The sequence below is a fragment of the Abramis brama genome (genome assembly GCF_963993115.1).
Source record: "Abramis brama genome assembly, chromosome: 25".
NCBI lineage: Eukaryota > Metazoa > Chordata > Actinopteri > Cypriniformes > Leuciscidae > Abramis > Abramis brama.
Genome location: NC_139987.1, coordinates 19,208,884 through 19,221,837, shown reverse-complemented (window position 1 = coordinate 19,221,837; position 12,954 = coordinate 19,208,884). Strand labels below are relative to the sequence as shown.

Here is a 12,954-nt window from a genome sequence, read left to right as displayed (position 1 = left end):
TGGCTGTGTGCTTCGGGTCATTGTCATGTTGGAAGACCCAGCCTCGACCCATCTTCAATGCTCTAACTGAGGGAAGGAGGTTGTTCCCCAAAATCTCGCAATACATGGCCCCGGTCATCCTCTCCTTAATACAGTGCAGTCACCCTGTCCCATGTGCAGAAAAACACCCCCAAAGCATGATGCTACCACCCCCATGCTTCACAGTAGGGATGGTGTTCTTGGGATGGTACTCATCATTCTTCTTCCTCCAAACACGTTTAGTGGAATTATGACCAAAAAGTTCTATTTTGGTCTCATCTGACCACATGACTTTCTCCCATGACTCCTCTGGATCATCCAAATGGTCATTGGCAAACTTAAGACGGGCCTTGACATGTGCTGGTTTAAGCAGGGGAACCTTCCGTGCCATGCATGATTTCAAACCATGACGTCTTAGTGTATTACCAACAGTAACCTTGGAAACGGTGGTCCCAGCTTTTTTCAGGTCATTGACCAGCTCCTCCCGTGTAGTTCTGGGCTGATTTCTCACCTTTCTTAGGATCATTGAGACCCCACGAGGTGAGATCTTGCATGGAGCCCCAGTCCGAGGGAGATTGACAGTCATGTTTAGCTTCTTCCATTTTCTAATGATTGCTCCAACAGTGGACCTTTTTTCACCAATCTGCTTGGCAATTTCCCCGTAGCCCTTTCCAGCCTTGTGGAGGTGTACAATTTTGTCTCTAGTGTCTTTGGACAGCTCTTTGGTCTTGGCCATGTTAGTAGTTGGATTCTTACTGATTGTATGGGGTGGACAGGTGTCTTTATGCAGCTAACGACCTCAAACAGGTGCATCTAATTTAGGATAATAAATGGAGTGGAGGTGGACATTTTAAAGGCAGACTAACAGGTCTTTGAGGGTCAGAATTCTAGCTGATAGACAGGTGTTCAAATACTTATTTGCAGCTGTATCATACAAATAAATAGTTAAAAAATCATACATTGTGATTTCTGGATTTTTTTTTTAGATTATGTCTCTCACAGTGGACATGCACCTACGATGACAATTTCAGACCCCTCCATGATTTCCAAGTGGGAGAACTTGCAAAATAGCAGGGTGTTCAAATACTTATTTTCCTCACTGTATGTACAATATACTGTACAATAACAATTTTTGGAAAAAATAACATTACGATGTCAGATGTCACAGTTTGGTGCAAAATAACTAAATAAGACAATGAGGTGACTCAAACAAGTGTTAATCATTTGCTTTTTGCTTGAGTTGTTGGAGAGTTTAGTCACACTATACGCCAGAACAGCATACGTGCAGATAATAAAGGGAAATTGTCCACACAACAACCACAGACTAATCATTGCAGGCAAGAAAAAATATGGTTCAGGATTGACACAAGCAGCTCTGATCATGGATGGATAATCACAGAACACATATCTGATAACAGGCTGACAGTATGGGAGATTGTCTGCCATAGAAGTATAAACACCCATTAGAGTGAAACCAATGAGCCATGTCAGTAAAATAAGCAGAAATGTTCGTGGATTTGTTACAATGCTGTGGTATCTTAATGGTAGCCTAAATGCAATAAGTCGGTCTAATGCCATTAATGTCAGAGCCATGCATACTTTGATATCACCAAGATGACAGAAGAACATCCTTGAGATACAAGAGTAGTATGACACAGTTTTAATCTCAGCCAGCAGCACTGAGATCGTGGTTGTGCTGCATGAAGAGGTGTACATTATGTCAACGACAGCTAGATTACAGATTAATATGTACACTGGTTTGTGTAAATGTCTGTCAGTCAAGATGATACACAGATTGATACCGTTCCCAAGCAATATGAGCATGTAGGTTATTAAGATGAAGAATCCAAGGAGCTTTTGGTTCTGCAGGTGATCAAATCCAGTGATTATAAAGCCGTCTACATTGTTCCAAGTGCAATTTTCATTCGCCATTTTCAGTCACCCAGCTCCTAACATACAGACACAAATATTTTAAAAACAACAACTATAAAATCTAATGAAAAACAATTAGATCCTTAATGTATTCATATATGCACAGAAAATAAGCTCCTGTGAAGGACAATGGCAGAAAGATGCAGACAGCGTCTGTAACAGCAAGGTGATGAAAACTGTGAAAGTTGAGGTATAGTATCAAAAGAAACACAAAAAGAGTTTTGATCATTTTAAATCCTAAATATGAATAATATGAAAAAATTTGATATTTGGGAACTCCTTTTTAGACTCTCTAGAATTTCTTATGTAAGAGCTTCTGAGATGCTGCTCTCATCCATTTAAAAACATATGTGTGTGATGTCCTGCCTTTTATTTCTTTAAAATTGTATGACATGATACGTCATAGTTCCCTTTCAGTCGTTCATGTTCGACGTAGTTGACGATGACTGACTGGAGCCCCTTTCACACAGCGCTTTGAACCCGGCAAATTGCCGGCAAATTGCCAGAACACCTTCTGTGTGAACGCAAACATGACCTGGGATTGATGCCGGGATCGATGCCGGGTTGGGGACCAAGTAACATTGCCGTGTTCAGTCCCGGAACGCGCGCTGTGTGAACAAAAGCCGCAATAATGCCGTGTCGTAGTGATGACGCTGAAGCCGCGATCGTTCGCTAGCTGTGAAACGGTACGTAATGCGCAAGTTTTTGATCGAATCAGAGAAAAAATGCACAAGCGTGGTTTCTAGAGAGAGAAATTGCAGCTCATAAACAAACTTAAGACGCTGTGGAGACATTACAAGTCACATCGATGTCACGTGTCTTTACGGAATTTTTACGGGTTGTGTGTGAACGCACTCTCTGATTCCGGAAAATCACTGGCAGTGTGAATGAACCAAAATCAAATGAACCCGGGTCAAATCCCGGGTCACTTTATCCGTGTATTTTCCGGAATATCTGTGTGAAAGGGGCTTGGGATCACGCTAGGGAGCCTGTCATCTTCAAGTACTATTGAACGAGCCAGTGCAATTGGCGTGCGTGATTCGCATCACATGGCGTGGGTATAAATACTGAAGTGGGATGCATGTACTAGTTGCTTTTTGCTTCGGAGCCGAACGTTTTTGATGTCTCTGAAGAGTATTGTTGTATACAACGAGCGAGTGTGTCGGTGTTCTTCTAGGAAGACTCTCCCAGTTGCTGGTGGTTCTACAGCGCGAGTGCAGCGGTGATTGCGAGCTTTGAGCTCAAATTTCTGTTTGTTGACGGCTGGTTAGAGGGCGGAAAAATTGGTGCTTCACTGTTTCAGTCCACTGTTCAGTGTTGGCGCGGTCATTCCTCTGTGTGCTCCGGCACTGGTGATGGGTCCCATTTCCTGAAAGAACAACACTGGTGCGTTTGCGTCTTTTTCAAGATGCCATTCCACACGTGCGTTTCTGGATGCGATCCCTTGTGGATATCCCTTGACACAGAAAAAACTCTGGCCACAGCTGGCCCTGGGGCCCCCGCAGAAATGCGTTCCCCAGTGAGCCTTCTTGCACTACAGTGCTAAAATCAGGAAGAGATGGAGCAGGTCCTGATAGTTGCCCCTTATTGGCCCAACTGACCTCTCCTCTCTACAGCCTTCCTGACTCATTCCTCTCTCCTACGTTCTCAGGGATGGGGCATGATGGCACCCACGTCTAGACCTTGGAGAGTTCCAGGTCTGGTTCTAAAAAGAACGGTACGCGAAGGTTCTGGTTACTACCGCAATAATTTTTTATGCTATAGAGACCATCACTTCTGTGAGAGCACCTCTTAAAAAACAGGCTTGTTCTCCCTTAGAAGTGGAACCTATTCGTTAAATTGAGTCTTCTCTCCGTGAGGAGATCCCAAAGGTGTTCGATCAGTTCAGTGCTTCCTTCCTGCTAACGGTTGGAGTGAGGGCTGTCTCCTCCACCTCAAAATGTTGTGGCCTCTGTATTGACGCACATCATGATGCAGTAGATACAAATTCGTGGGAAGTACGACTTGATCGTCAAGTTCCTGAGGGGAGCAAGGAGAAAAGAAATAACCTCCTTGCGTCCCCTCGTTACCCTCTTGAGACTTATCTCTGGTGCTACTGCACTGTAGAGACCTCCCTTGAGCCCTACAGGCAGTGAGTTAAAAGAAACAGTTCTCCTGCGTGTTTGGTCTCTAGGGACTTGCCCGCATTTTCGGTCAACGAATCGTGCCTGGAGTTCGGGCCGGCTAACTCTCATGGCACCTGAGACCCCGGCCTGGATATGTGCCCAAGGTGCCTACCTCTCCTACGGGACCAGGTGATGAGCCTGCAAGCGCTGCCCCGGAGGAGGCAGACCCAGCCCTGGCTTTTCTCTGTCCGTCCTCTCCAGGTTATACGTGATCAGAATGTACTGGTGGAACCTGTGTTAGGCTGGGTCCATATGTTGTGATCTCTACAGCGATCCCAAATGTCTATTCTTCCATGGTACGTCTCCCTGCGGCGAGCCCGTGTCTTCCATCGGCAGAGTCCACTCTGCCGTCACTGTTCAGTTGATCCTCCCCGCTGTTATAGGCTGGAGTCATCCCAGTGACATTCCATATGTTGTACAGCCGGTCATCCGCTAAGTCCATATGTGTATTCTCCACGTCACCTCCCTTTGGGTAGGATGTGGTGTCCACAACGTCTCTTCCTTCTGTTGATAGGGTACACTTTCCCAGTGGTCCTGTGGAACAGCAGTTGACTTCCCTGGCCTAAGCCTTGCCCTTCTCCGCCTCAAAATTGCGGGGGGTCAGGAGGCTTTCGTCCAGGCACTGGAAGGTGGCAGCTCTAGTGGCACTTTCCATAGTAGATCCCATTCAGTCGAAAGGGAATGTCTCGGTTGCGTATGCAACCTTCGTTCCCTGAAGGAGGGAATGGAGACATAGTCCCTTAGCCGGACCACCGCTGACTCCGAGTTACTCTCGGCTCCTCAGCGAAAAGCAACTAGTGTGTGCATCCATTTCCGTATTTATACCTGCGCTGCGGGGGTGGAGTGTGTGATGCGAATCACGCACGCCAATTGCATTGGCTCGTTCAATAATACTCGAAGATGACAGGCTCCCTAGCGTGATCCCATTCAGTCGACGTCGACTACGTCTCCGTTCCCTCCTTCAGGGAACAAGGGTTGCATATGCAACTGAGACGTTTCCAAGCAACCATGATTAACCCTCTGGGGACCACAAACGCGCCCGCGCGTTTTGCTCGTTTTTTTTTTTAGCAATGAAAATAAACACTAAATGCTCTGTTAATTTTGATCTTTCATTTTCGTGTAATACATCAATCGATCCTGTTCAGTTTCTATTTTTTTTCTGTATACTCACAATAAAAATAAAGTGTTTTGCTTTTTGACAAATAAAGAAAAATTAACATGATGCGATTTCTGCCTTCTCTCTGTCAGTAAACTCCCATTTGAAACGCGTTCGAAAATGATCTATAACTCCGCGAAAATTCAGTCAAACAGGCAAACAGACCCACGGGCATAAAGCTTGAGATCGCATCTTTTAAATGAAGTCATTTATATAAAAAACAAATATTCTCAGCTTCTGTAATCTGTATAAAAAGAGAGCGACTCCTGTCGAGCTCATTACGAGCTAATTCACAGTAATGTGACCACTCCCCGGAGAGCGCGTGCTATTCAAACGCAAATTCTGAGAACTATTTCAGAGCTGTGAAACGCCCACATCAGCTGTAAACAAAGCGCGTCGCGACTCCTCGCGAGTGAGACATTATAGCCTACCTTATGGAGAAAAGATTCCTCAGAACAGTGCTGATGAGGAGCAATATCTCCTGAAATGAGGAGCAGATTCCGCTGAGGAGTGAGGTAGGCTGTTTTCTTTTCTCACGTGTGGAATAACGTTATGGAATTACGTTAGTGTAGGCCTATGTAAACCGCAAAAAGATGAATCGCATTTCTATAATATGACTCGCCTTTCTGTGAGATGAATGAAGGGGACATATTTGTAAAGACTGTTTAGCCTAAATATGAATCGCGCGTCTGTGTGTGAAAGAATAAACTGCTTTGCTATAGCCTACTGAGATGAGTAAAAATCGACTGGAATATGTTGAAATAAAATGTATTTGTATAAGCAATGTATTAAACTGCAAAAAAAATACTATTTTTGTCAAAAATAAATTCATAGACTAAGATGTTAGATGTTCCAATGTTGGCTATATTCAAACTAATGAATACATATGATAAAATGTAGGCCTATAATCTTTTTTTTTTTTTTTTTTTATAAAGAAAGAGTACACTTGAAATATTGTTGAAATTTTAATTATTGTTGTAATTGTAACATTTTTAATAAAATAGCAAAACATATTTACAAGAGAGATGTAAGCGAAATCTTAAATGGTCAATATAAGTCTTCTTCTAAATACATCTTTTGTCCTTGCATTGTGGCTCAGTCAGTTTCACACCTGAGTGAATGGCTCATTATGCAGAGTGGGTGGGACATTCATAATCTAAGGTGTAAACTACTCCTCCCCCTCGCATATTGGCTTTCCAAGCAAAACCTGTTTTACACCATTTAAATCAATGTATTTTTTTTTGTGAACGATAAAGCAAGACTATTTTTACATCATTTTGAAGCTAGAACTCAAAGGGACAACATCCATTAGTCAAAAGTCTTGTGGACACATATTTAATATGTGTTTTGTGGTCTTAATTCAGCAACTTTCATTTTAATTTTTTCCAATAACCACGCATAAACATTATTCTCTTAAAAATACAAACATCTACATACACGTTGCTCGCATATTATGGTAGCCCTGTTTGTGCTATATAGAGTGAATTTACACCTTTGCCATTAACATGTTTATAAATAACTGAAAAAAGCACAAATGTCAAGGCATGTCAGAACATCTCAAGGACCCCAAAAACAGCTTGGTCCCCAGAGGGTTAAGAATATTTAAAATCACAAAAATATTTTCTTTAGTGGTGGTGTTTAATGTTGGTGTCAAACACACTTTTTAAATTCTAGTATCATATTTTGTAAAAGCGGGTTGGAAAACACAATACAATCACACTAGTAAAACATTCAGACAAGGGCCAACCAAGGTGTCAACGGTTGTAGCTAATTCTAAAACGCTTAGCTTGGCTTAATGTTCTAAGACAGTGATATTAACAGACCAAACTCAGCAAACACCATACTAATAAAGCATACTGTGTACAGAAAAGCAGATGAGCCCAGAATATGAATGGGTTACACTTTATTTTAAGGTGTCATTGTTACAGTGTAATTATATATTTAAGTAGTGAGTAATATTAAGTAACTACATGTACTTACTATAAGGTTAGGGTAGGATTAGGATTTGGTTAAGGGTTAGTTGCATGTAATTATGCATAATTTACTGTTATTAGTATGGTAAGTAGTACAACTAATGTAACAAGGACACTGTAAAATAAAGTGTTACTTATGAATGCAACACATCTAATTACACGTTAGGCTAAGTGTTTTCCTCCCATATAACCAAGATAAAGCTTAATGAGGCTTAACCCTCTGGGGTCTGGGGTGTTTTTGGGGTCCTTGAGATGTTCTGACATGCCCTGACATTTGTGCTTTTTTCAGTTGCTTATAAACATATTAATGGCAAAGGTGTAAATTCACTCTATATAGCACAAACAGGACTTCCATAATATGTGAGTCACATGTATGTACATGTTTTCATTTTTGAGAGAATAATGTTTATGCAAGGTTATCGAAAAAACTAAAAATTAAAGTTTCTGAAATAAGGCCACAAAACACATACTAAATATGTGGCAATAAGACTTTTGACTAATGGATGTCATCGAGTTTTTTCTTCAAAATGATGTGAAAATCATCCTGCCTAATCATTCACATAAAACGATACATTGATTTTAGTTTTGTGAAACACTTTTAGTTTGGAAAGCCAATATGCGGATGGGGCGTAAACGATCATGCATATTTAGTGGTTCACACCTGGTGAGACAATGTCCCTGCATACTTAATGAGCCATTCATTCAGGTGTGTCACCTATAGCTAACTTAAATATACAAGCTTCATAAAAATGATCATTCTAGAAGAAAATTTCAGATGGCATTTAGAGGCTTTTGCATCTGAACTCTTCATATATACACACACATATATAATATATATATGCATGCACATACATACTTTATAATCTTTTCAAAACTAGTCAACGTCTTTCAAAACTAAAGTATACATTTTATCATACATATTTCAAAGTAAAGCATTCATTAGTTAGTTGATGACTTTATTTTTGACAAATTACATACAGTATATATTCCTCATCTCAGTATAGCAATAGAGTTTGCTAAAAGCTGTTCATTCAATACAGCAGTATTTGAAAATCGATCATATTTTGTAAATTACATTTATATTTGCATTTATGTCAAAACCTAGACACTTTTAAACATCAAAAGGACATTTATTAATATGTATTCGTGTCAAAATGACAAATAAACAGATTTTCCTATTAAATTTTGCATGGAAACGCTTCCAAGACGCTTGCGTGTCGCGTGAAAAATAGGCGTCGGTTCTATTTCTAGAATGCACACGTTTTCCACGCGGCTCGTGCCGCGCCTGAGACGCGCGTTTCACACAGGCAGTGTGCAAACTCTAAACTGTTAACATGGGAGCCGAAATAAAAACGGACACGCCACGCAGCTGAGACGCTTACGCCACGCATCCAGTGTTTCACCGGCCTTATCCAGCTGATGGGGGCGTTTCACAGGTTTGTATGGATCGCCTCACATTTGCGTTTGAATAGCGCGGTCTCCGTAGGCGGAGTCACATTAAAACTTAATTAGCTGAGATGAGAACGACTGACATCTCTCTCTTTACATACATATTATATAAACTGTGAATATTTGTTTTTTATAAAAATTACTTCATTTAAAAGAAGAGAATTCAAGCTTCATGCCTGTGTGTCTGTATGCCTATTTGACTGAGTATTCGCTGAGTTAATTTTCAGACGCGTTTCAGAATTGACTTCACTGACGGAGAGTAGGCAGAACTCGCATCATGTTTATTTTTCTTTATTTGGCGAAAAGCACAACACTTTGTTTTTATTATGAGCATACACAAAAAAAAATACACACTAAACAGGATCGATTGATGTATAACACAAGCATATAAGATACAAATTAATATATATATATATATTTTTTTTTGCACTCATACGGAAAAAAATGAGCCTATCGCGCCGGTGCGATAGCCGACCCCAGGGGGTTAATGGACAAACAGTTATAAAAAAAAGACTAAATTTGTTGTTTGCAAAAGCCAAATCTGCCTACTCACACTTAGATTGCCTTAAACACAGAGGGAGAACTACAGCAAGCTATCCCTCGCAACCTTGCATCCTGAACACAAATTTGCTTTCTTTTGTCATATGGGCTCATCTGCTTTTATGCTTTATTAGTATGGTGTTTACTGAGTTTGGTCTTTTAATATCACATTAAGCCACATTAAGTGTTTTCTTTGTAATGGTTTTTGGAAAATGCTTAACGTGTAATTAATCGGGATGCATTCATATTCTTGACTCATCTGCTTTTCTGTACATAGAATGCTTTATTCTTAAGCATTATAGTAAGCAAAGTTAAGCGTTCTTCATGTTAAGCATTTTAGAATGTCCCGTCATCACGCATCACTCTTGTCACGTGACTCCTGCGGCTCTGCGCCGCACGTGACTCATCCCCAGATGGTCCAGCTGATTTGGAGTCACAGGTAGACCTGTTCGCCTCTCAAGAATCCTTCTATTATCCTCTGTGATACTCCCTGACCGAGGCCCCCTCTTCTCTGAGCTGGGCAAATCCCCCTGAGGAAGGACCTTCTTTCTCAGAAGTACCCACATTTTTTTTCAAACCACAGGAACTTAGAATGATTTTAGTTATGGGAGCTAAACCCTGGTGGCTACTAGTTCCAATAACTGAACTATAGGCCTATAGTATCCAAATAGCAAGCTGCTTTTTCCATGTAGGTTGTAGTTCTGAAGATTAATTTGTGTCTTATAGCTAGCTACATTTAGTTAGCTAGCTAAGCTTGCCCAATACTGGGACATATCTACAATGTTTTTTTCCTTACACAAAGGGTCCACATAATCATCCATTAATAACTGATCAGATAAGTGGTTTAGATCCCAGTGCAAAAATGTTTTAATAGAATTAGTAATTGAAATGTTTGGACTATGGGACAACAGAATTATTTTGTTTATTATGATTATTGTTATTATTAATGCTTCACATACATAGTATTATTCATGCTTCACATACAAAGATGGGATATACAATGTATCTATAAACAGTTTTGTTTAACAACTCTTTGTCAATGCATAGAAAGTCTTTCTATTTAACATTTCATTTTAAATTTCTGCCAATACTGTCATTTAAAAAATAATCAGAGCTCCAAATATTTTCCCCATTTTTAATTTACTCTATTTGAAAACAAACAATTCAACACAAGCATGTCTATGCTTTGGCTTATCTAACACGAGTAACAGCAAAAGCATCACAAAACACATTATCAAAACAACCAATAGTAACATCATTACAATCATAATTAAGATGATATAGCTGTTGATATTGACTTTAAATGATTTGGTACTATTTTTTTGTGCAAAAATATATCTGCTAATCGTTTCCTGATCTCCTTAGTCCTGGTGCAATAAACAGTGGGGTTTATTAAGGCAGGAACAAGAGAGGCTACAATCAAAATTCCGTTTCGCTCTGTTAAATTTAGCACAACACCTATTCGAGTTAGTAAAATAGAGACTAGCTTTGGTGCAAAAAAACTGATCAGAACAATGAGGTGACTCAAACAAGTGTTGATCATTTGCTTTTTGCTTGAGTTGTTGGAGAGTTTGGTCACACTATATGCCAACACAGCATAACTGCATATTATAAAGGGAAATTGTCCACACATTGGCCACAGACCTAACATTGCAGGTAAGAAAAAATATGGTTCAGGATTGACACAAGCAGCTCTGACCATGGATGGCTGATCACAGAACACATATCTGATAACAGGCTGACAGTATGGGAGACTGTCTACCACAGAAGTCAAAACACCTACTATAGTGATAGTAATGAGCCAAGTCAGAAAAATTAGCAGAAACGTTCGTGAATTTGTTACAATGCTGTGATACCTTAAAGGAAGTCTAATTGCAAGAAGTCGGTCTAATGCCATTAATGTCAGAGCCATGCATACTGTGAAATCACCAAGATGATAGAGGAACATCCTTGAGATACAAGAGTAGTATGACACAGTTTTAATCTCAGCCAACAGCACTGAGATCATGGTTGTGCTGCACGTAGAGGTGTACATTATGTCAATGACAGCTAGATTACAGATTAATATGTACATTGGTTTGTGTAAACGTCTGTCAGTCAAGATGATACACAGATTGATACTGTTCCCAAGCAATATGAGCATGTAAGTTATTAGGATGAGGAATCCGAGTAGCTTTTGGTTCTGCAGGTGATCAAATCCAGTGATTATGAAGCTGTCTACATTATTCACAGTGTAGTTTTCATTTGCCATTTTAAGTCACCCAATTCCTATAACATACAGACACAAATATTTTAAAATACAGTTTGTATAGATGAAAAAAATAAATCAATTAGATCCTCAATGTACTCATAAATGCACATAAAAAAAGCTCCTGTGAAGGCAAATGGCAGAAAGATGCAGACAGTGTCTGTATCGGCAAGGTGGTGAAAACTCTGAATGTTGAAGTATAGTTTTAACAAAAATATAAAAAGAGTTTCGTGCATTCTTGAAAAGAAAAAAGAATATATTATGTAAAATGATTTCTTGCCCTTTACTTCTTTAGGTCCTTAATTAAAAAACAAAACAAAACAATTAGAGTACATTAAAATGCCATATGATAAACCATCTGAGATGTTCCTCTCATCTAGATAAATAAATGACAGAAATGCTGCCTTTTATATTATATTGTGAGACAGATACGTCATGGTTTCCTAGCACCCGTGATCAAGCTAGTAATCAACAAAGACAATTTTACCACATATAGTTTGTGTAAAAAAAAAAAAAAAAAAACAACAACAAAAAAACACACATTTAAGAAAAATTCCTCAACAATATCATAATGCATTGATTTTAAAGTGCACATTTATCCAGAAATTGTAAGTATTATAATGAGGCATGATATTGGGAGACCATTTCTCACACAGGTAAACAGGAGACATATCTTTAGAGTCCTTTACATTTTAAGTTGAACCATTTTCTTAGGAAAGTGATAGTTTTCATAAATGTCAGAGTAGGGGGAAGTTGTCACTTGTTTTATATGTTGTAATTTTATAGAATTTATTAATTATGATATTTATATATTTTTATTGAGGCAAATCATCATTTTTATGTTATAGTTTTATATAATTTATTAGTTAATTTCGTTGGCCATAACAATGGCTTGATATATTTGTGTGTTTCAAACATAAACTATTAAGTTAATAAAAAAAAGCATATAATAGGTTATTTAATGGGAGGTTCCATGAGAAAATCTACCCAATATAGTGTGACAATCATTTATAGTTGATGCGTTATAATGGAGGCACTCAATAATTTTAGTTACAGAAACATGTATTACGTTAACATTAATTTAGTTGGTAACTAAAAGTGGGGCATCAAATAGGAAATTAATGTTTCAAGTGTAATCCATGCTGCTGTAACATATTTTTTTAAGTGCATCCATTATAATGCACCAACATTAAATGATGTAGGGTACTTTGCAGCTTGTGGACATAAGAATTAAGACTGAGAATTAACTTTGTTTTCTGGTATTTTTTCTGTTAAATTCCATGTGACCTCGGCCCCCTCTGTGTTTGTTTTCTTGTGGGTGCACTGCAAGAAACGCTCCACTTGTTTTTTTCACTGTTGCTTCACACTAATGAGCTTCAAGACACTAGAATTACATTTCTTAGGTTCCATATGAACCTCTCCACAGATTTACCTGAGCAAACACAGTGCTATTAGTAGGATAATTAACACGTT

The 12,954-nt window shown here is 39.1% G+C and overlaps 3 protein-coding genes across 3 annotated transcripts in view; 1 reads left to right on the top strand and 2 right to left on the bottom strand.

Moving 5' to 3' along the window:
* The window catches only part of LOC311076043 (uncharacterized protein), a 198,364-nt gene that overhangs the window by 91,854 nt on the left and 93,556 nt on the right, over positions 1–12,954 (top strand). The gene's annotated exons all lie outside the window — the stretch shown is intronic.
* On the bottom strand, positions 1,174–1,950 carry LOC311076588 (olfactory receptor 10G4-like; the record flags this gene model as incomplete). Its single annotated transcript, XM_084104925.1, has 1 exon — positions 1,174–1,950. One exon carries the CDS (start codon positions 1,948–1,950, stop codon positions 1,174–1,176), a length of 777 nt encoding a protein of 258 aa, XP_083961051.1.
* On the bottom strand, positions 10,210–11,484 carry LOC311076572 (olfactory receptor 10G4-like; the record flags this gene model as incomplete). Its single annotated transcript, XM_084104911.1, has 1 exon — positions 10,210–11,484. One exon carries the CDS (start codon positions 11,482–11,484, stop codon positions 10,504–10,506), a length of 981 nt encoding a protein of 326 aa, XP_083961037.1. The 3' UTR covers positions 10,210–10,503.